This window comes from Danio rerio, chromosome 7, assembly GCF_049306965.1.
Source record: "Danio rerio strain Tuebingen ecotype United States chromosome 7, GRCz12tu, whole genome shotgun sequence".
Classification (NCBI taxonomy): Eukaryota; Metazoa; Chordata; class Actinopteri; order Cypriniformes; family Danionidae; genus Danio; species Danio rerio.
In genome coordinates this window covers 38,977,120-39,000,896 of record NC_133182.1, presented here as the reverse complement: position 1 = coordinate 39,000,896, position 23,777 = coordinate 38,977,120, and the positions used below count along the sequence as shown (strand labels likewise).

At 34.9% G+C, this 23,777-nt stretch overlaps 1 protein-coding gene across 1 annotated transcript; it reads right to left on the bottom strand.

Moving 5' to 3' along the window:
• Positions 1-1,388: 1,388 nt before the first annotated feature.
• On the bottom strand, positions 1,389-22,983 carry arhgap1 (Rho GTPase activating protein 1). Its single transcript, NM_001017781.1, is given in 13 exon segments — positions 1,389-1,671; positions 5,214-5,317; positions 5,441-5,569; positions 5,663-5,740; positions 5,850-5,926; positions 7,647-7,757; positions 7,856-7,954; positions 9,623-9,709; positions 9,809-9,940; positions 11,753-11,840; positions 11,924-12,016; positions 14,700-14,844; positions 22,923-22,983. Coding segments are annotated over 12 exon segments (1,305 nt in total). The 5' UTR covers positions 14,836-14,844; positions 22,923-22,983; the 3' UTR covers positions 1,389-1,500.
• Between the last annotated feature and the right edge of the window lie 794 nt (positions 22,984-23,777).

The window sequence follows — 23,777 nt, the reverse complement described above, 5'->3', positions numbered from 1 at the left end:
TTGTTCTTCACTATTATTATTTTTTTTATTTAGGTGACTCTTTTAATGCGCCCTTGCGTAATGGCACTGTCCCCGACAGGCAGTACGTCTTTTAGTTACAAATAAAATTGACCACACAAGCATTTAACAATATAGTCTTTGGCCAAAATAAATATGTCTGGGGCTATTAATACAACAGCAGTACTCAACAGACCACACATACACACAAAATACACACATTCAGAAAGAAGGGGGAATGTTGGCAGAGATATTTAGATATATTAGGCTTGTCACGATACTGAAATTCCGATACCAATAGGTACTAAAATTTTAAAAACGGGAACATTTGTCGAGCACCTTCTTAAACAGCGCTGATTTGCCATCATGTTCACGTGCTCAACAGAAATGACTGTGGTTGGCTATGAATGTCATCGGTTCACCGAACTCATGACTGTTTACTAAGCGCAACCACAGATACAGGGACACAGGAGTGTTTCAAAGTCACGTCGATCAGCTGGTTTGTCTATAAGTGAACATCACAGCTTTAAAATTTTCCAGTGTCCCTGTATCTGTGGTTACACACAGTAAACAGCAGTGAGTTCGGTGAACTGATGACCTTAACAGCCAATAACAGTCATTTCTGTTGTCATTAATGACATGAACACAACAAATTCAGCTGCGTTTAAAAATGGCTAAACAGCGCTTAAATGTTCGCTATAAATGGACGTCTGGAAAAATTTCAGCACCGATTAATGTCAAATTCCAGTATTGTGACAACCCTAATATATATATATATATATATATATATATATATATATATATATATATATATATATATTTATGATCAAAGATCAAAGAATTATAAATACCAGAGTGCTTCTTGCAATCTGATTCAGCATCAGGAAATGTTTGCTGGCCATAAAAGCATCTGCCCTGTTCCTGGAACCACTGAGCCATCAAAAAAAAAAGATGAAAGAGACTACAGGAAATAATAATAATAATAATATAATGATATGATCAAATAAATGAAAGCTCTTGGCGACAATACATAACATCGCATACTATATGACATAAGAAGCGTGTTTAAAATAAGTGTTTCAAGTTTGAGTAGTAGTGCTTTAAACTTGTCCATAGCTTTGTGCAAGCTATGGCTTACAAAACGTGTGCATTTAGTTGAAATCTGACTTTCTTGGATGAGCTACCACAAAAGAATGAAAAATAAAATCTCTTTGTTGGTTTATTGATCGGGTCTCTGCTAAAAGACCGTATAAAACTTGTGTGCCTGCGCAGTACCATTATGTCTGATAGCAGCTTCGTGAGAACAGGAGACGATTGTCGAAATTTGATCACAGCCTAAGTTTGAGTGAAAGCTTGACTGCTCTGTGCCCTTCAGGATCCTTTTTGTTTTGTTTTTTTTGCGTAGCTTCACCCAGTTAAAATACTCATGCTTTTGGCAATACTGAGGGAGACACAAAGGATGGGACACCGTAGCAAAACGGAGTGAAAACGTTCTCCTGCTCCTCACTGGATGAAGACGTCCTGATGAAGGTCGAGCAGGACGCGGGTGAAGTTGTTGATTGGTCCGATAGCGCTGAGGGTCATGGAAGCATCCTGCGCCCACAGCAAGTTGGGCCCAAACACAACGGCCAGGTTGGCATTGGTCATCTTATTGATTTCGCTCTCAGCAGATACCTGAAGATCCATGACAAAAACAACAAATACTGAAGTAGGAAAGAAACATGGAGCAAGCCTTTTAATAAATTCATGGTGTTCCCAAATAGTTAATGGCTATTTTAAAAAATTTGTGTGTCCTTTTCAGACTAATTATTTCTGAGGGGGATTTAAAGGGCACCTATGATGAAAATCATCTCTTGTAAGCTGTTTGGACAGAACTGTGTGTAGGTATAATGTGTCCACAGTCATATTGGACTGATATAAACACAAAAAAATCTCTATTTTAAATTTCCTGACATTAAAATAGGATCCAAATCCCTCCCATTTTGAGGCCCACAGCAATGTGATGTAGAAGTGCAGTTTTCCTTAACCACTGAACTGATTTGAAGGTGCCATGTTTCTATAATAACATGTATACACGTCCACAAAACTTTTTTTTTGCAAAAAAACTGGCATTAAAATATTTGTTGCAACTCTGTGATTTTTATCAGTTTTATAAGTTTAAAACGTTTTTAAAACAGCATGTATTTAATTTTTATCTGCTATAATCACCACAGCCCCATGGTGTCAGTAAACACGCATATAAATGTGTGTGTGTACTGTAAAATCTCTTTTTTGTGAGACTAATCATTTCAGAAAGGCTTGAATAAACGCCACCAAAAATACATCAAATAAATTTACTTGGTATTTTTGACTAATGAGCTGTATTTCAGCTTCATCCGAGTCTGTCTCTATCACTGACTGCTGTTTATCTGACATAACGCATGATATGAAGCAGACACACACATTGAAACTGTGGGCAGGGAGAAGCAGCTTATTTGCATTTAAAGCCACAGCCTACAAAAAAGCTACACTATATAATGGGCAGATTCTGAAGGCTGTAATAAATAATCTGATGGGTATTTTGAGCTGAAACTTTACATTATGGAAACACCAAAGGCTTATCTTACATCTTGTAAAAGGGGTAAAAAAAAAAGGTGCCCTTTAAGGGATTTTCATCATTGTACAAATCCATAATGTTGCCATTTTTCTCTCATAACCATTGTAAAAAATCCCCAGTTGAATTACCTACTGTTTTTTGACACAGCCAAGGACGTATTTGCCTTCTGAATATGGTTTTCGGACCCAAATTGTATGATGAAAAAAAAGTGTATAAGTAGAAAAAGGTAAGTTTGGTTGCTAAATTTAATTTTAACTTAGAGTTCACTCCGTATTGATGCAATTTCACCCACATGCAGTTGAAATCCCAGAAGACTTTGGTTCATCTTCAGAACACAAATGAAGATTAATTTAATCAAATATGATTTATGTCCCATAATTGAACGTTTATTCATCTAAAACTTAAAAAAAAAAGTCCTAAAGAGATTTAAATAAATCCATTTGAATTGATCAGTTTAATCAAAGACTCCTATAGAAACATTATGGCTTCATAAAATGAAGAAATTTAATTTAGGCTTTTAAGCAGATCGAATAACTATTATTTTTATAATTTCTTTCTTTCATTTACATGGATTTCCTAATCAGGTCACTCCTGATGATGTCCTATCAAAATTATTCATTTTAAAAAGATTTGTAAAGATTATATATATATATATATATATATATATATATATATATATATATATATATATATATATATATATATATATATATATATATATACATACACATATATTTGAACTGTTTGTTTACATAATTCACATATGAATTAAAAATCGATATCTATTGCCGTTCATAGGCTAAATGTGAAGTAATTTATTTGATTAAAGCAGAGGTGGGCAAACTACGACCCGCTGAACACTTTCATTCGGCCGCGAGGGAGTTTTTAAAATGCTGCTTCTGAGTAATGGTTTGGTTTCAGAATTAGTAAATTAATGAGGCAATACAAGTGAATGCCATTTGATGTCAGTATTGTATGCAATACAGTTAGTGCAACCAGCAGAATTAGAACACTCTTGGATATTAAAATGCACTCGATGGTTAATGACTGAAAATGAGTCAGGCAAAAAAAATTGACTCTGAATGTCGTGTGTTTAAGGAAGAATGGACAACAAAATACTTCTTTACAAATATAGGACAGAAAGCGGTAGGTCTAATATGACAAGAATTATTGCTGTTTTTAAAAACTACAACCCAAGTCGGCATTTTTCACGCAAACATTCAAAATATTTTTAATGTGTTAATATGAGATTTTTTCTATCAGACAATTTCTTTTCTATTCTCCACTGTAAAAATTATTACATTATTATTAGATTTATTTAGATTATAATTATTTTATTATTTTATGATGATTGATAAGTAAACATAAATAGCACTGCAAATTAATTAGACTTGTAAATATGACTCAATATTAACTATTTAAAAAATGTGTGTTAATGTGACATGTTCCTGTCCAATATTACATGTTTCATGCATACTGCCACTATAAATAAAAGTTGATTTTGAAGGATTTGACATGTGGCCCTTCACTTGGTTTGCAAAACCTGATGTGGCCCTCAGGTCTAAAAAGTTTGCCCACCACTGGATTAAAGTCTTGGATAAGTCTTTGACACGAAGCAACATTAATTTTAATGTACTGATAATATTTTTTGCGCAGAATCTTAATTTTAAAAACAAATCTACTACTCAACACACATACCAACATCTCAGCATGTACACAATAAATTGTTTCAGCATCGATATTGCAATGTTGAGTCTGGATTATTATTTATCAAGTGTTTTTGAGGCTTGTGACTGTTTGAGGGTTTTAAATACATTCAGGCATACGAAATTGTATCGTTTGTAACTTTGCCAAATTAATAACAATGAATTTTATTGAATTGTTTATAAAACGAAGACTATGCAGCATTATTTTTCATTTGATTATTCAATTACTGTAAACCTGAATACAGATAGACTCCTTTAAAAACAATGTTTATTTAATTCACATTTTTTTCTTTATTGAATTCATCTATGCTTGTCGATTGTTTATTATATTTTATGCAAATGCACTCCCCTACAGAATCATCCCAATCAATTTAAAATGATAATTTTTTTTCCAAATAGTTATTTAACACATCTAGTGAAATCGTTTTCATATCACAGATAAAAAATAAAAAATAAAAATCACAATTTTAGATTTTCCCAATATTATGTTGCCCTACTATCCATACTAAAATACCCACATATTTACACAGACACCCCATAGTATTTACTTTGGTCTGCAGTACACAGTAGCCCAAAAAAAAAAAAAAAAGCGGACGAAATGGACAAAATATATCACAATATATTAAATTTGACATTTTATGTAAATTGTGAAACTTTTTACACAAAATGAGCCTATTAATAAAGAATATAAGACTTTTTGCTTTAACCACACTGAGATTAAATGGGTTTCAATGGGGATAATTTTGTCCTGAAGGTTATTAGATATATAAACAGAAATCTTATACTAATATAAACATAAAAAAAATTCCATTAAAAAAGCTGTTTGTATTAATACACTAAAACCATCATAACAGACACAAAACTGCACAGTGGTTAAAGTAAAATCCCTTATTGTCGATTATCATTTCTTTTACCTGAGCAAGGAACTGTACGAGGAAGCGCAGTGATGCATAGTTCTCATCGGGAAGAGACATCAGCATGTTCTGAATCCTTTCTGCCTGAGACTCAATGTCAACATCTGATTTCACAAGGAACACAGAAAGTAAGGTTGTGTAACAGCATGTGTGGTAAAACATTTTCATGCAAAGAAATGTTTAGTGACGTGTTTGTGTTTAGAGGTATTGTGTGTTTGTGTTCTCACTGTGGAAGTTGACAATGTCGTTGTACAGCTGATAAGTGAGCAGTGGCTCTGGCAGTTCTCTGAGGAACATCTTCAAGATCACTGCTGCCAAGTGAACGTCTTCCAGCTGAGAGAAATTCACTTCCTCTCCTACAAACACACACACAGGCAATGAAGATGAACAGGAATTATCATGTGGGGATTTATATAGAGCAAACTACACAGGGCATTTCATGATTTTACCTGAGTTATATTTTGCCTTAACATCCTTCACCAAAGAAACATTAGCAGAACGCCGGAATATTCCCTCTGTCTGGAGACCTACATGAAGATCAGAGTAAAAAAATTGAATGTAGAAAAAATAGCTATGACTAGGGCTTTAAAACACAACCATTTAAGGCAGGACATAATAGAAGAGTTGAAAATCTACCATTCTCCAGCAGGAATCCAATAGTGTCACGCATGACTAGTGGAATTCCCTCTGAGTCTGCTGCCCTGTGTTTCAATCTGATTACAAACAAACAAACCCATATCATAAGCAAAGCAGCTCCCAAAAATGCTCTGAAATGCAATAGAACGAATGAGATGGCTCTGATTTTCAACCAAAATGCTTTACCACATTAATGCATACAATAAAACATTAGGTTTTTTTGTGGTTGAGAAATAAATCTGTCTTCTCTAAGAATATTTTGGTTGTGCTTTGGATTGCCATTTAATATGATCTAAAAAAAATGTGACCAAAGCAGGTAATCTTTAGATTTTCTAGAGTATTGGTGCTTTTAAATGAACAATTATAAAATTCGTTTTGTTTTTTTTTCTCTGAAGCTTGATTGATAAAAAAAAACAACTCAGGATCAAGTATAACCATTTACAAAGCTGAATGGGTTGTTATTTAGGTGACCCATTAGGTTTATCGTTTACGTGAACTTCAAGAATCAGCACAGCATAACCACTCACATTGAAATGACACATATATAATTAAGCTATACAACTAATTCTACAATTAAGCTACTTGGCTATCTATTAGTTAAACAAAACTATTAAATAAGCGATTAAGAGAGAAGAATGATCTTTTAAAACTCTGAAAAAAAGCCAAATATTGATGCAGGTTTTATTACGGACTTTTACAGACTGTTTTTCTTTCTCCTTTCTTTGTCATTTGCTATTTTGTGTGACCCATGCTTAACATGTCACACTCATTATGACAGCCAACTGATGCATCACGCTGCTCCTACAGTATATATACATGCCTAGGCAGCTAAAGCTACTTCACTCCATTTTATGAATATGACCAGACATACACAGGCATCCTGCGAAATCTGCCACAAGAGGTCTAAAATATCATATAGTCTTACTGTACAGTTTTAGGATAAGACATGAGATTTGGAAGATGAAATAATGAATTAATCTAGGGCAGTGGTAGGGAACCTAAGGCTTGCGAGCCACATGTGGCTCTATGACCAAAAATATGTAGCTCTCCAGCTGTCTCCCTTCAATAATATTTTACAGCCTTTAGGGGGAAAACACAACAACCACCACCATATTATACATTTAAGATACTCATGTAACATGTGCCAAGCTAATCTGCTGGGTTTGCAAGTATTCTACTGTTGGCTGTTGGTTGCATCCAGTGAGTGAAATATAAGGCTGATTTATACTTCTCAGTCAAGCGCATGCGTATGCTATGGCACAACTTATGTGTGGATGCATTGCTCTCACCGTGGCCTTTGGCGACTCTGACTCACACCTCTTAAAAAACGTAACTACACGTTGCAACAACGCGTAGCGCAAGCTCTGTGATTGTGTCGGCTTAGTAGCGCTGATGAGTATGGGCAGAGGTGAGAGCCGCGCAAGTCTGATGCAGCGAGTGTTTACAAGTGTGGAGTCCCGCGAAGGAGCTCTGGATGGAGACTGTTGTTTCATGTTTACCTTATGATTAAAGTTGTTGAACGTCCGCCGGTTCCTGTGTCAAAATGAGCGAGTTTGAGCCACTTGTACATTAAGGAAGCGTTCAGAAAAAAAGGAAACACCAGCGAAGAAACTTGACACAGGAATATAAACACCTACTGCCAGCTAGCGTTTCTGAAGTGTTATGGCAGAGCAACAGAAACGGTGCGGAGAAGTATAAATGCACAGCTACACGCAATGCATGCGCTGTAGGTCACGCTGATAACTTGACGCAGAAGTATAAACCAGGCTTTAGAGGAAGAGTGTTCGGGAAACTCACGTTGTCAGAGAGACTCCAAACTGCTGAAAAGGAAGAGGAGGACTACGAGGGGGAGAGATTGGTCCAGGAACAACAGACGGCTTCAGAGACAGACGGATCTTATCATCGTACCTGAACAAAGACACCCGTAATCAGATCTAAACAGAAATAACATTGATATGCAATCAGACATGCTGTTAAACTGCATATATTAAAGCGTCATTTCTTACTCTCGGACTCTGTTGGGGATCACCAGCTGATCACACTTCACAATCTCTTCCAGCTCACTCAAATAGTTGATGTAATTTATCTTCCGGCCAAACTTAAAGCTGTCAACAGAACAAAAGTATAATATGAAAAGAGAATGGAGGATTTCATTCTTTATGTGAGCAATTAATAAATGCAAGATACAAATGCATGAACTTGTATACAACTACAAATATTGCTGTATTATTTAATATAATTTTTTTTTCTATCAAAGTGTATTACGTTTTTTTGTGTTTATATATTAGGCAGGTTATAGTTTTTTATTTTATTTAGCTTAACTGAAAATTTAAACAGCAAAATCATAAGTCCAAGGCACTCGAAAAGTAAGTGAAAAAATTAAAAAGCCTTTATTAACATGGCTATTTTGTATAACATGGAAGGAATAGCCATATCAACAAGCTTTTTCATTTCACTTCCTTTTCGAGTGTCTAGGATTAATGATTTTACTGTTTATCTTCATGAATCCCTTATCCAAAGAGCACAGACACATTCACTACCCCTGAAGCACTTTTTGCTTGATTTTGAAAATGTAAACCTCAGGGTTTCCTCAGGCTCCAAGTCAAATTTAAGACTTTAAGACCTTTCTAAGACCATTATGAATAAAATTTTAAATAGGGCTAAATACTAATGATTATTTCTTTTGTGTGCCTCAACTCTAGTTGTATACACTTTTTTTAACATAATATTTCTTTTTTCTTAATGACAAGTTTAATACTGTTAAAAAAGTAAATTTATTGTGGAGACAATTACATAAATTATAAAAAATATATATCTGTTGTCCTTTGGTCTAAACTGTTTGACTATAACCTCTATTCAACCTAATACATTTCTGTTATAAAACCTTAAGTTTCCCTTAAGTTTTATGCTTATTTATAAATATTACGTCTACTCCCCCTTACTTCTGTAAAAAAAATTTGTATGAATGGAAGATAACGTAAAGTGATACATTGCTCTGTTACTATTATGAGGAACTATGTAATTGTTTTACGCTTTATTTTCCTAGGAATTGGGGAATTTAATTTGGAGAAATTGCTGTAAATTGCTGTAAAAACAGCTATTGTAAATGATATCTCTTTTCAAAAAAAAAAAAAAAAAAACTTAAATATAAACTTAAAGATAAAAAACTGTTTTATTAAGATGGATTGTTGATGATTGGGTAGCTTTACTTAGAGGAAAATTAAGACCCGTCTAAAATTGTTTAAGACACACAACAGTAAATTTAGTTTTTTAATTTAAGATATTTTAAGACTCCACAGACATGCTGAACCTTTGTCAATTTGTTTGACATCGTTTAAAATAAAAATTGTTTAAAAAAGTGTGACCATTTGCTTGCATGTTTAAACTTGTAGTCCTTCTCTGCTAGTGTCACTTTGAAGGCTTCAGCCACTATATTCTTAACCACGCCCCTCTTATTACTAGTTTGCTACAAGTGAATGATGTGCAAAAATAAAGCCCCGCCCCCTACTCAATATTCTATTTAAGTTGGAAATACGTTAACATACTGAAACAAAAGTTACGGTTCAAGTGGACTTTAAACGGATAGTTCACCTTGTTTTAAACCCATTTCTTTATTCTGTTGAACACAAAACGAGATATTTTTATTTTCCTACTGTGAACATCAATGGCCTCTGGGGTTCAAAAGAAAGAAGAAACTCATAAAAGTAACATAAATGTTACTGTTTGCATGAAACAGCACAGAGACGTGAATAAAGCAATACTGTGGGACTGACCTGATGATGGGCTTGAAAAGAATAAGGATAGTTCTGATAAACATGGTGGGATGGACGATGTACAGTGCCTTGATATTTTTCTTATACCTGCAACAGACACAGTGATACGGTATTAGAGAGAGGCTTTCTCTTGGGTTCTGCTGTTAAAGCATTCATGAGCCTCTCTTTAACTGCAGCGTCACTCACTTCCTGTCGAACTCCCGATAGGCATCCCGAAGCCAGCTGAGTGAGGGCTTGTTCTCACTGGTCAGACCGTGATGGAAGTAGATGAGGGTGTAATCACTCTCCACATACTTATCAAGGGTTTGCTTCAAATACCTGCACACAAATATCAATAAATGAACCAATCCACAGTAAATCAAAACTTCACTTTGAACGATGAAACAGATTGAAGGAAAATCTGCACTTATAATATCTGAAACAGCTCTTATAGACTCTAGGTTTCATTATACAAGTCATTATCCTCTCAAATAAGTTCATAAAAGGGAACTGAACAGATGCAAGATTCTGTTTCTATTTCACTTCATTAAAAAGCATCGTGGTGTTTTGACACATTGACTGAACACATGGTTGGTTTATTTATTACTCAGCATATGAGTGGTTGAAAACTGAAAAGCCAGCAATGACGGAAGCAAAACCTCAAGGATGTGAAATGAACTAATTATAGTTAGTAAGCCTTTTTATATTTTAAACTATGCTTTTTTATTAAGAACTAAACAAATAAACTGTTTCATTTAATATGAATGCATTAGATAACTTATGCTTTGTATGATATCTAAAAATGATATCTTTCCTTGTTATATAATAATTTTTTTGCTACTATAATGGTGTTGTTTATACACCCTATACATACACTTGCTGTGCATTTGTATAATGCTTAAGGACTTGAACCTTGATGTTTGAAGACTGTTAGCTTTGTGCCTCTTCTGATCAACACACAAAGGGCAAATAAGTGTTGAGGATGTTTGTTTGTTGTTGTTGTTGTTGACCGTTTGTTTTTCTGTTTTGTGCAAATTTATAGAAAATTCCTAAAAATAAAGAATTAATGGTAAATAAACAATTAGTTCAATTTTAAAGACACATTACTATTTTATACATTTGTATAAATGAAAACAAAATATATTTCATAATATTTAAAACATTTTTATAAATACTTAAAGTGTGCAAAATCAAAATTGACTGGTCATTTAGCTAGCACGTATTGTTATTCCTTAGGTTCACAATATACCTACTGAAAAATACAGTTAGTTTTGGTTATCTTTAATCAAAGTCAGATCATTTGCTTTCATGTTTGGAGTTGCAGTGCTTCTCTGATCTTGTCAGTTCAATTGCTTCAGCCACAATATTTTTATCCACAACCCTCTTACTGTTACGATTCTCACAGGGCTTGACTTAGGGCGTGTCTGAAGTTGGGGCTGACGTGATATTCATAGCAAAGTCAGCCAATCAAAAAAATTGTCCAATCGGCTACTGTCTGAGCTGGGGAATTTGCATAAAGCGATCTAATTGGCTGACCCTTCCGTTGGCGCTTGAAAAGTTACGAAATTCCCAATTTCTGCAGCAAGCAACGTCACAATTCAGTTTGGCAATGTTTGACATCACCCATTCAAAGTGAATAGGAAGTGTTGATGGACTCTGACGCCAGTGTGAATGATGTGCAAAAAGAAAGCCCTGCCCCTACTCGATATTCTGTTTGAGTGTAAAGTATATCAATTTACTAAAAAAAGGGCCTCAGCAACTTCTGGTTCACACTGACTTTAAAAATGAATAGAAAGAAATATTTGACGTGTAAGGATTAAATCAGTCTATTTTCTTATTATTTATTTATCAAACTAAATATATTGTTTGACCAAATTAACGGTGCAAACAAACACAAATCAAGCATAAAAACCTTAGGACAACTTCTCTCCCTCAATCACAATCATGGTTTTCCCTGTACTTTTTTGATCTCTGAGTTTGACCTTGATCTTTAAAGTGTCCCGTGCACAGCTGTGTATGACAACACAGACCAATAAACACCCACAACTAGGACAAAAAGAAATGCAGCAATATTGACAGCACAGCTGACAGCCCAGCTTCATAACGTCTACAAATGAAGCACATAAATCAAGCAAGAGTTATGGTGCCTACATGAGAAGTTTATGATGATCCAGCTGATGTTGAGGTGGCATACGGCAAGCATTAAAGACAATCACCTTCCGGCCAAAGTTATCGTCACCTGTAAAGGAGACAGATTAAAAGGTTTCAGAACCAATACAACAGGCAGCTGATGATGTCATGCTTTATGCTTATACATCTCACCTGCCACCTCCACAATCTGATGTCTGGCGATGTCATAAAAGGGGTCGTCCCAGGGCAGATGTGATGTGTCACCAAGACTTTTAATGTCTGAAGCTGCAGGGAAAAAAAAATTTATGTATTTTAAATAAATAAAAATCATAACCATTTTACAGAAGAGATAGCAACACAGAAGTTCAGTGTAAAATGAGAACCTGGACCACAGAAATGACATTTTTAAAACATCATCTGAATAAATAAATTATAAAGTGTATACTCTTACCTTTGATTGGACAATATTTAGCAGAGATAAAATTATGTGATGAATTAGACTTTGTTTAATTGAGAATTTTTAAGTAAATTTTTAAAAATAACAATAAAAAATAAATATAAATAAAAATAGCCAACTTTAGAGTGGTTATGTGGTTCAGGGTGATAAATGATTATTATGTGCTTATAGTGTAATTATTATGCATGTAATGTTTATTAAATGATTATTATGTGTGATAAAAGACACTTCTGATTCAGGAGTACATACAGTTTCGCAATCACTGTGATACAAGTTTAAATCATGGTAAAAGGTAAATCTGCATCTCAGATCCTTCTCGTTCTACTTCTGTGAAGCCTTGCAGAAGCAGAATGAGTAGAATAAAATGCCCTGTGCCTTGCAGCTTCACAGGTTTAGGTAAATGATCAGGACTTTAAATAAACACCCAGCAAATCCATGAGAAAAACAGCTGTCTCAGCTAATGAACAATAACTCAAGCAATTTGGCAGGTTATGATTCAGAAATGAAAGTATGCGCATTGGCGCCGTCTACAGAGACCATTCAAATTCCAGCCACGGCATCAAGAAGACAAATACTTGTACTCACTGATTCTCCCTAGACTGGAAGATATTGTGTTTTGTCCTTTTTCAATACGGAAGTTTGAATGAAGTTTATCCTTTTATAATAGCCTTAACTACATATTCAATATTTGAAGTGAATTAAAAATGTCTATCAAAATTGTTAAGAACAGGTGTCTTTCAATAGTTTAGGACGACTCTGATGAAAGATTTTGATCTACTTCAAATGGTGATCTACTTCCAAGTACCAAGTTGGACTTCCTTTTGCTTTCAGAACTGCTTTAATCCTTCATGGTATAGATTTAACAAGTTACTGGAAATAATCCTCAGAGATTTTGATCCATATTGACATGATAGCATCACACAGTTGCTGCAGATTTGTTGGCTGCACATCCATGATGCGAATCTCCCGTTCCACCACATCCCAAAGGAGCTCTATTGGATTGAGATCTGGTGACTGTAGAGGCCATTTGAGCACAGTGAACTCATTGTCATGTTCAAGAAACCAGTCTGAGATGATCCACGCTTTATGACAAGGCGTTATCCTGCTAGAAGTAACCATCAAAAGAAAATTACACTGTGGTCAGAGTTGCTCTTCTGCATACCTTGGTTGTAACGAGTGGTTATTTGACTGTTGCCTTTCTATTAGCTGGAACCAGTCTGGCCATTCTCCTATGACCTCTGTCATCAACAAGGCATTTGCGCCCACAGAACTGCCACTCACTGGATATTTTCTGTTTCAGACCATTCTCTGTAAACCCTATAGATGGTTGTGCATGAAAATCCCAGTAGATCAGCAGTTTATGAAATACTTAGACCAGCCAGTCTGGCACTAACAACCATGCCACATTCAAAGTCACTTAAATCACCTTTCATTCCCATTCTAATGCTCAATTTGAACTGCAGCAGATCATCTTGACCATGTCTACAAGCCAAAAAGCACTAAGTTCCTCCCATGTGATTGGCTGGATATAAACTTGCTCTAATGTGCAGTTGGATGCCTAATAGACACCTGCAGTTGGACACCTAATAAAGTGGCCGGTAAGTATATAAAAAATAATAATAATAACAATATATTTATATTTGTTTATATTACTTAATATATTATTATTATTACAGAAATATTACTCTGTCATCACTTCTTACCCTCCACATACCAAATCCGTTTCAACTTCTCTCTTCTGTTTGAAATCCCATTGATTCCCATAGTACTTTTCCCCCCTACTATGGATGTCAATTGCTACCAGTTTTCTAACATTGTTCAAAAAGAAAAAAGAAATTCAGGTTTTGAACCACTTGATGGTGAGTAAATTTTCATTCTTGGGTGAACCATCCTTTTAACAAACATAAAATCCATTCAAGATTCAGAATCAGAAAAATGTTTTTGTTTTTGTTTTAAACTACTCACTGATTTTGAGTATTTGGTTTATTCCATGTTTCTGCTTTAGCCATGCGAAAGGTCTGGTAAAACTATTAGCGGAAAAGGTTGATTTTTAAGGCATGCAGTTGATGAAACAATTATACTGGACTGTTGACGCACACACAGAAATGTCCAGACACAGTCATCCTCTGTCAGAATGATGAAGTGTGTCTCTGGGTGTACGCCTGTGTCGTAAGTGTGTGTGAATGATATGAGTAATACTGCATGACTTCTTGAGTTTTCTGCTGGTTCTTAAATAGGCTGTGACAATTATGTCAACCGGAAGGTTTCAGCTTCACTTGTTCTCCTCTAAATATAGAGCATATGATTGGTATTCAAGATAAAAGCGGTTCTTGGCATTCCTGGAAATTACATCCTTTTTTCATATAGATTCTTTCGCGGAAATGATGCATTTAATGATACATTTTTACACAATAAAACACCACTCATCATTCCATAGAACACACACACACACACACATGCACGCACACGCACGCACACGTACACGTACAGCTCCTATCGTCATGCACTCACCAGATTTGCTCAGGCTGGAAGGGTCATCCGGTGGCCACTGTTTGTCCTGTACCAGTTTGAGCTGGTCCAGAGCAGCACTAGGAGAGTCGTCTCCTCCCAGATCATCATGAAGATCCACCAGCAGGTCAGAGGACATGACGGTCCTCTAAAACAACACAATTAAAACACAAGTCTGTTAGTCTCAATAGCGCACAGTGCTATGCTGAGATCTGCTGTTCCTGTCTGTCAGTATAAGCCTGTGTAAATGCAGTGTTTTCACACGCACACACACACTGGCAGGTTCAATGGCTGACACGACTCACAAGAGTGACCACAATGAGAAAAGCTGAACAGGTCATTTGAGTTGGTTTCGTAACAGAATGTCACTATCTATGAAACTGCACAGTTAAGACTGTTTAGGGAAGTACGTGTCATAGCAAACAACAGTAATGACAGCAAAACAACAGGTCAAGTTCAATATAGTCTTCTGGCTTACGTTTGGATTTGTGCATTTATAACAATGCAAGTTTACATGCACAGAATGTATTATTAAAAATGACACCACTGATGGACTACAAAGTAGCAGAAATCATTTAGCATCATGTTAAAATTGAGTGATTTTTGTCAATCCATAAAAAAATCTGCTCACATAACCCTTTAAAGGGGTGGTCCACTGCAAAATCACATTTTAACTTTAGTTGATGTGTAATGTAGCTGTGTGAACACAAACAACATCTCTGAATGTAATATGCTCAAAGTTCAATGCAAAGGGAGACATTGGCTTTCACAGAGCTAGCTTAGCAGTTCCTGGAGCGAAAACATTTTTGGGACTACAAAAAAATATATCTAGGTTAGTGAGATCACAAATACTTCAGGTTGCGCGCATTCACCATGCGCACACACCCTGCACAGCGAAGGGGCATGGCCTGAGGTGCTGTAGTGCTGTAATGTTATAGCAGAGAAAGCTAAAATGGCATCCAAACACTGCTTTTTCCACAGAGTTTCTTCTGTTTCTGTATTTGGGCTTCCAAAGGACACAACACAAAGACAGAAGTGCTTACATTTTATTTTTAATTATGTTCCCGAAAATTATATTTAAAAAATTATATATATATATATATATATATATATATATATATATATATATATATATATATATATATATATATATATATATATATATATATATATATATATATATATATATATATATATAGCATTTGACAAAGGACAGCTTCCAGAATCTCTCCCAGTTCAGTGCTGGATAGACGAAGCTGTGAACCTGTAAGTATTTTTATTTGTCAAAATTGATCTATTACATGCACAGTTTCTAGCATTAATGATATGTTGTGGTGAAAATTTAAACAACGGAAAATGCTCTTTGGCACCATTAACAATTTAGCTACAAAATCATATTTATCCATCACACCGCTGTAAACATCCACAATTTTCACAAGCGCTGCAGTCTCTCTATGCAACAGCTTTCCCTGCATTATACATTTCAAATAACGAACTCGCAAAAGACATGTGAATGTTTCATATTACTTACACACATGCTTAATCTGATGTGAAAGACACTTAGAGAACATGACAGTCGTTTTCATGTTAGCTAAGTGGCTGTATAATCAAAGTAAGATACATTTAAAAAATAGTAATTTTTATTATTATTATTTTTTTTTTTACAAATGAAGCATGGGCAAAAGTTGCTTTGCATCTTATAAACACAACCATGCCTTAAAAATACACTCTGGACCCCCCCTTTAAAGAATTTTTAGGAAATTTAAAATTCTACAGACTAGGGCTGCATGATATTAAAAAAATCTGACATTGCGATATTTTGTACTTCAGCTGTATATATTGTAATGTGAATACATTATCAAAAAGTCTAACAGTATTTAGGTACCGATATTGAATACTAACTGCCTGCTCTACCAAATGGTTGACCATATTTTGACTGTTTTAAATACTGACTGTTAAAATCATTTAAAGAATGACTGTTTTAAATAATGGCTTACACACACAGCATTGTTAGTTTACAAACAAAAAAAATCCTGTTGCACTACTACACTAGATTTTGGTTATACCGTAAATCGACATAACAACCTCTAGCAAATGGTTGATATTTTAGAAATTATGGGATGTGTTAAAAAAAATGTATTGAGTGTGTTAACTAGTGACATTAAGAGTTAAAGGTGCAGTAAGTGATTGTCTTCAGAAACATTTGTTATTTTGCTGGTTGAAAGTCTCTCCACATTCCAATAGTAATGATTAAAGTAAATGATCTAAATGGATTTATTTGTTTATTTATATGTTGGGTAAGGCATAAAACATAAAAATGTTCATCCAATTAAATAGCGTCGGGGCAACATGTCTCATAATTCAGATAAGTAGCCCAGCCTGTTTGTCAGCAAATGCAGATTCGAACAACTGCACAACCGTTTGTAAGTAGTTCCGCCAACCGCTGTTTTTCACAAGAGAGAGAGAGAGCACGAGCACGCACGATCGACAAAAACATGCTGAATCAAAACTTTTTAAAATCCTCAATCAATATTTGAGTTACCTTTGCACACCGGAGAAAGGATGACACAATAGCTAAAGGATTTCTCTTAGACGGGTAATGTTCTGTTTTAAAACTATTGTAGTTTCACGCAAAGCTGATGTATTGTTAGATGTTGTTGTTACAAATGGGTTAAATCTTCACAGATGTGTTGTTCAGCCACTAAAATCTTCTGGTAAAAGATTGATAAGAATATTTTCAGTTTCATAAGGGACCTTTTACAGCATCGATAACGTAGATTTTAATTAGTTTAACAACAAAACACAAGTCAATATCGCTATTTCGTCTAGTCTCTCCCTATATTTTTTACCATGCAACTCTAAATATTTGCTCTGAAATAGCATGTCAGTTTGGCTTAGTAACGAGTGTAATACTTGCATGCCGCCGGACAAGCACTAGTCGCTTTTAACACATGAGAGAGGGTTCTTTTGCTGTCATCTTTAAGGTGCGCATACTCCTGTTTCAGGAAACATGGCTATGGACGGCAGGGGAGGGAGGGACTGTGATTCAGAGATTTAAGCCAAGCTGTTAGCATTGTGGAAGATCACCCACTGCACCTTTAAGAAATGCGATCCATTTCTTGGTGAGGGAGTTAAAGGGTTAAAGTTACAAACATTATCTTGTGGGTGAATAATTCAAACTCTGTAATATTGAAATGTTCACACAGTGACAGGGTTAAAAGGGATAGTGAAGAAAATGAACATTTTCTCAGTATTTACCCTTTCCTTGTTTCAAACATTTAAGCTATTAAAATATCTTCTTTATATTTTCAACATGAAAAAACATGCATAAATGTTTAAAACAAGTGAAGGGTGAGATGAAAACAGTGAGTAAAGTTTTAAGTTTTAAACTACTAATTTAAAAACACACGCAGATGACAAAGTTCTACTCCATAAACTCATCCTGCGATGTCCTATTGCAGATACACACATTGCGAAATCGGTGCTGAAACAATATATTGTGCAGCCGTACTACACATTTATTTCAGAAAGATCTGATTTGAGATATCTTGATTTGTGCTCTAAACATGAATGAATGCCTGAAATTAATGCTGAGCTCTGTGTTTGAAAAATGAATGAGCTTTTATGATGTTTTGCAGAAGTGATAGTTGTATATATATAAAAAAAGCAATTTCATTACTGCTGTTATATTACATTTAAACGAGCAGGAAAACTGTGCTACTTAATTTGATTCTATTGTATTAGCATGATTTCAAAATAAGATTCATTGTCAGTTCACATATTTAGCTTCCATGTGCATTCCACTGTATATTAAGCAATCAACCACCAAAACCTAATACAGTTTTCTCTTGATAAAACAGTGCATTGTGCATTCAAGCGAAAGCCTGCCTGTAGATTTCATTGAGGGAACCATGCAGTGGAAAAAAGCAATGGCAAAAACAGGGAAAGGCATTTATGCATTCAACAGCAGGCATTCAAACACTGAAGCACACAAATAAACAATGCTCATCTACACTGTAAACAGTGTACAGTGTCTACAGTGAAAATAAGATACACTACTCAGTGTTTTCCTTTGCCATAATGAGGACAACAACAGTAATCCTATCATAAACAATGTTTCATTTTTTAATTAGGAGCTTTGTGGTTTGTGAAACCAATTTTTTTTATATTATGCCATTACATATTCTGTACTTATTAAAATACTATTGCAATGCGAATGTGTTACTTTATTTTTAATCTGTGTGTGTATAGCTTGAAGGCTACTTGTGCCATCATCAGTAGGGCTCAGACGCTGATCTGCTGTGACAGTGCCTCGCTTTGGTGCCGCGCGGCAATGTGGCTGCCCAGCCGTATACTGACAAGAAATCACGGCTTTACCCTCTGCTCCTATTTTTATCTTTATATAATACCCTATTTATATACTTTCTCAACTCCAGCAAACCCAGTTTCACATTTACAAGCCGCTGTGACAGTGTTCGCTCTGCAATGACACCCACATTAATCTCTAAACACTGAAAGTCTTCAGGTGACGGGCATAACCTGAGCCGTCCATGTGTCACCGTGATTGAAGAGCACAGCTTATGTCTGTTGTAACTGATGACTGCAGCTATTCTATAGCCAAGAAGCTCTCAACACCGTTGAGGTGCTATAGATGTACTTAATTTTGGTTTATATGGTTTAATTAGAACTCTATTAGCCACTAACACGTTGGTGGATATTTAATGAATAAAAAGCCAAATTTACATTAAATTTACAATAAATCATAACAATAAAGCTGATACTAAAAACAAATAAATAGACAAACTTATATTAACCCTTGTGTATTGTTTAAATTGCCTTTCGTTATGCTCATGGCTGTTTTTGCCCCATTGACCTATTGGCATTGCAATCAAAAATTGTGTTTATAATGGAAGTCAAGGGGTCAAAAACAGCCACAAACATAATGAAAGGTTAGTCAATTATTTAAAAAAATTTTAAAAGCATTTTCCCAAAATATGTGTCAAAACAAGATGTCACCAAATTTCTTTCCATTTGCTGAAACAGGAAATTGTATCTAAATTAAGCCTCAAAATCTCCCCAGAGTGGATAAAAACATCCCCAAAAGTACACAAGAGTTGAACTAAAACAGTCAAAAATCTGGTCAAATAAATGCTGATATCGTTTGCTTTTGGCCAAATAGAACTCATCCAAAACCTTTCCTCTTTCGCTCTTTTATTTCCTGCTAATTAATGGACGGGTTCACAAGATCATCAGCAAAAACAATGCGCCTCATTCACAGTTGTGCCTCAAGACCACACTCGGTCAAGTCAACCAGCACTTCACGTACAAAGCTCCTAAAGAGAGCTTAAAAACAAGAGACCCAAAGAAAGTCCAACACCTCCAAAAATCAACTCTATGCTTTTCAAAAGACTAGCTGCTGTAAATAAAATCAATACTTGCTAATGCTTCTCTTGCGTTTGTTTGTGTTTTTATTGCCACATCAGCAACTTATGGCTATTTTATGGAAATATCAATACAGATTAAAAAAAAGCATATTACATTTTAATAGCAATTTCAAAATTCAATGAAAGATAAAAAAAAAACATTAAATATGATTTTTCAGTTCAATATATGATAATGAAGATATAAATACCTTATCTAGTAGTCTTTAAGATTTTACATTTAATAAAATATGCTTAAGGATGAGTGAGGCTTGACAGTGGTGCATCATTCTTCAATAAAATACAAATGACTTAAACTAGAGTGACCAATTTGGCTTCTTCTATATACGTTTTGGTCTTGTGTGTATAATTGCGTAAAAATAATTAGTTTATTATAATAGTTTTACGATCAGTGATGTACAACATAAATGATGATGCATATTTATAATGTTATTATATAGGAGAAGTAAGAAAATAAATTGTCAACCCAATAAATATAGCTTATTAATTAGGGCTGGGCGATTCATCAAAAAGTAACTGAAATCAACATTCAGAACCTATATTTGATTACATTTTTCCAGGTCAATTTTTAAAATTACTTTCCCTACCGTTTGTGGAGTCAAATGACCCCGCTATGTTAAGGCAAATTTATACTTATTATATTGTTCTGATTATACTTCTACCAAGTGCACACATACAGTCCGGCGAAACCTTCGTATACCCACACAGCTCACAAAAAAATTTAACTACATGTCAAAATGCTTTGTGATTGGTCGATTTGATAGTGGTGACGAGGGTGGGTGGTGCGGAGAGCAGCGTTTTAGGCAATGTGTGTTTTAATTTAATTTGTTTAGCGTTAATTTTCGATAAATAATTATAGATAGTAGATAGTGTGTGCTTACTTATTTTAAAATCAAGCAATGCACCCTTCATTCAGAAATCTCTCACTTGTGATATGTTAGCATATTTACTGTACAAAACTTGTTAGTTAAAATTTTCAATTAATCGAGATTTTGATTTTGGGCCAAATCACCCAGAAATTATTAATGCAATTTGTCTGCAATGTTTGAGTTTGGGAAAAGAAAGGACCACAGAATACTGATACATAAATTATTTTGTGAAAATAAAGATTTAGATGTTTCTTTCAGTAAAGGTTTTTAATTAAAATTGTCAAATGCATTTTTGCAAATAGGATCTGATTTTTTTCAAAATCTGTATTTATCAGTCTAAATATTGGTTATTGGATTTCTATAAAGAGAAATTGAGATTTCTAGTACAGCTCTACTCATAACTGCACATAAAAAAACTAAACAGGGCTCTGTGCGCATAGCTTGCAGCAGTTCAATATTCCTGAATGCCAGCATCTTCTGTCAGACGCCACTCATCCAGGATCCCTCCTGATGCAGTAATCCTCATTCACAATTCAATAAAAGCACATGCAATCATTTTCTGTTGTGTTTCGAGTAGGGCAGTTTAATATGGTTCAGATGTGCTCAGTTCATAAACACAGTGCGATGCCTTAGAATAATCTGCAGAATGAAGCACATGAAAGCAAAGCAGAGTGTTTGGTGGTCATGTGATTCTGCTAATCTCTCTGCAGTGTCGCCATTTATTTACACATAGATCCAGGGGAGCGAAACACAGCAAATGATCTCTACAGCGCTCAGATAATCAGTTTAGAAACGTGTGGATTTCACATTCAGCTTGTAAAGGATTTGCCTTTAGAAGTTCATGCTACTTTTGCACCTTTTTCTCTTGAATGTAAAATGCTCTCATCATTTACTCTCCCTCCACTGGTTTTTAAACCTTTATGAGCTTCTTCTTTCTGCTGAACATAAATAGATATTTTGAAGAATACCGTTAACTGGTAGACATTGACATCCATGGGAGAAAAAAAACTGTGGAGCACAAAGGCCAATGGTTTCCAATATTCTTCACAATCTCATGTTTTGTGTTCATCAGAGAAAAGAAACCGAAATATGTTTGTAACCAGTGGAGGGAGAATAAAAATCATAATTTTCATAATCATAATCAAACTGTGCCTTTGAGATAAGGTCAAACAAAATGCAACCCCCTAAAGAAACATCCGTTTAAAATGGTTGTTGAGCACAGCAAATATCAACAAATAAAGATTTATTGATTTTTTACTACATGTAAACTTGGAATTTATTTTGAGCTGGTGCTCCCATAGCTTTTTCTAATGTTATTAAAAAACAATTCACCTTTATTAAGGACCTCAATTTTAATACAACAGGAAAAACGTCGACATGGTGCTCGTGCTCATATTTAGATTTCTGCCCTTTCACAGGGTAACGTTAGTCTATCTCTGGCAGGTCAGTCACCAGCGTTCTGTCTCGACAAAATACAACTCATGGCAGACATCCTTCCAAACTTTGCAGTGCGAGAGCTTGAATGCCAAATGTATACTCTGGTATAAAATGTTACCCATTAAGAGCCCTGCTCAGGACAGATGATGTCGTATTCTAAGCTTACTGGACACGTAACCGTGTGTTTACTCTGCAGGAACTGAGCCAACATCCAGGCATGTGATGTAAACAACACGAAACAGTTCAAGTCTCAGTGATGGCGTTAATGCAGAAAGTCAGATGCTGCACACATTGGCTCGGTTTTACTAATCGACAGTCTGCTAAGCTAACTAGCTGCAAACCTGCTTCACCTCGACTTAACAACAGAGCGGAAACGATAGCAAGCGTTGCCCTGACGAGTGACTAGATTTTGCGGATCAGGGAACACGCAAAGCGAAACCCCGCAGGTTTCATAAAGGCAAAAAGGAGAAATGGATTACCTAGTTTTCAGTGCTCCCTATTGAAGTCTTCACAACTCTGCCAATCTTGCGAATTTCAAGCGGCACTTCCGGTTTGCGGTCCGTGTAGTTTGGTGTAAACAGCCCGGATGCGACAGAAGGAGGATAGACCACGCCTCCGAGATTATTGACATTTTAATCTTTGATTGAACAACAGGTTGAATGTTTACATTCTCTAGTGTTTTTGAGTGTTCAGTTATGTCTCCTAACATGACAGCCAAAAAGACAGAAAGATAGATACCCTTCATTTTAAGATCACTGAAATAATTTACATTATGAGCAAAAATTAAATACATTATATATATATATATATATATATATATATATATATATATATATATATATATATATATATATATATATATATATATATATATTTAATTTGTATTTATTTATATTTTCTAAATGATGTTTAACAGCACAAGGAAATTTTCACAGAATGTCTGAAAATCTGAAAAACCCTACCCATCACCCGTCTCTCTCCGTTGAGTGAGATATTGTTTATTTCAGGTAGAATAAAAGCAGTTTTTAATTAAAAAAAAACATTTTAAGGTCAAAATTATTAGCTCCTTTAAGCAATTTTTTTTTTTACAATAACTTACCCTGTAACCCTAACCTGCCTAGTTAACCTAATTAACCTAGTTAAGCCTTTAAATGTCACTTTAAGCTTAATAGAGGTGTTTTGAAAAAATATCTAGTAAAACATTATTTAATGTCATCACGGCAAAGATAAAATAAATCAGTTATTAGAAATGAGTTATTAAAACTATTATGCTCTGAAATGTGTTGAACAAATCTGCTCTCTGTTAAACAGAAATTGGGGAAAAAAATAATTCA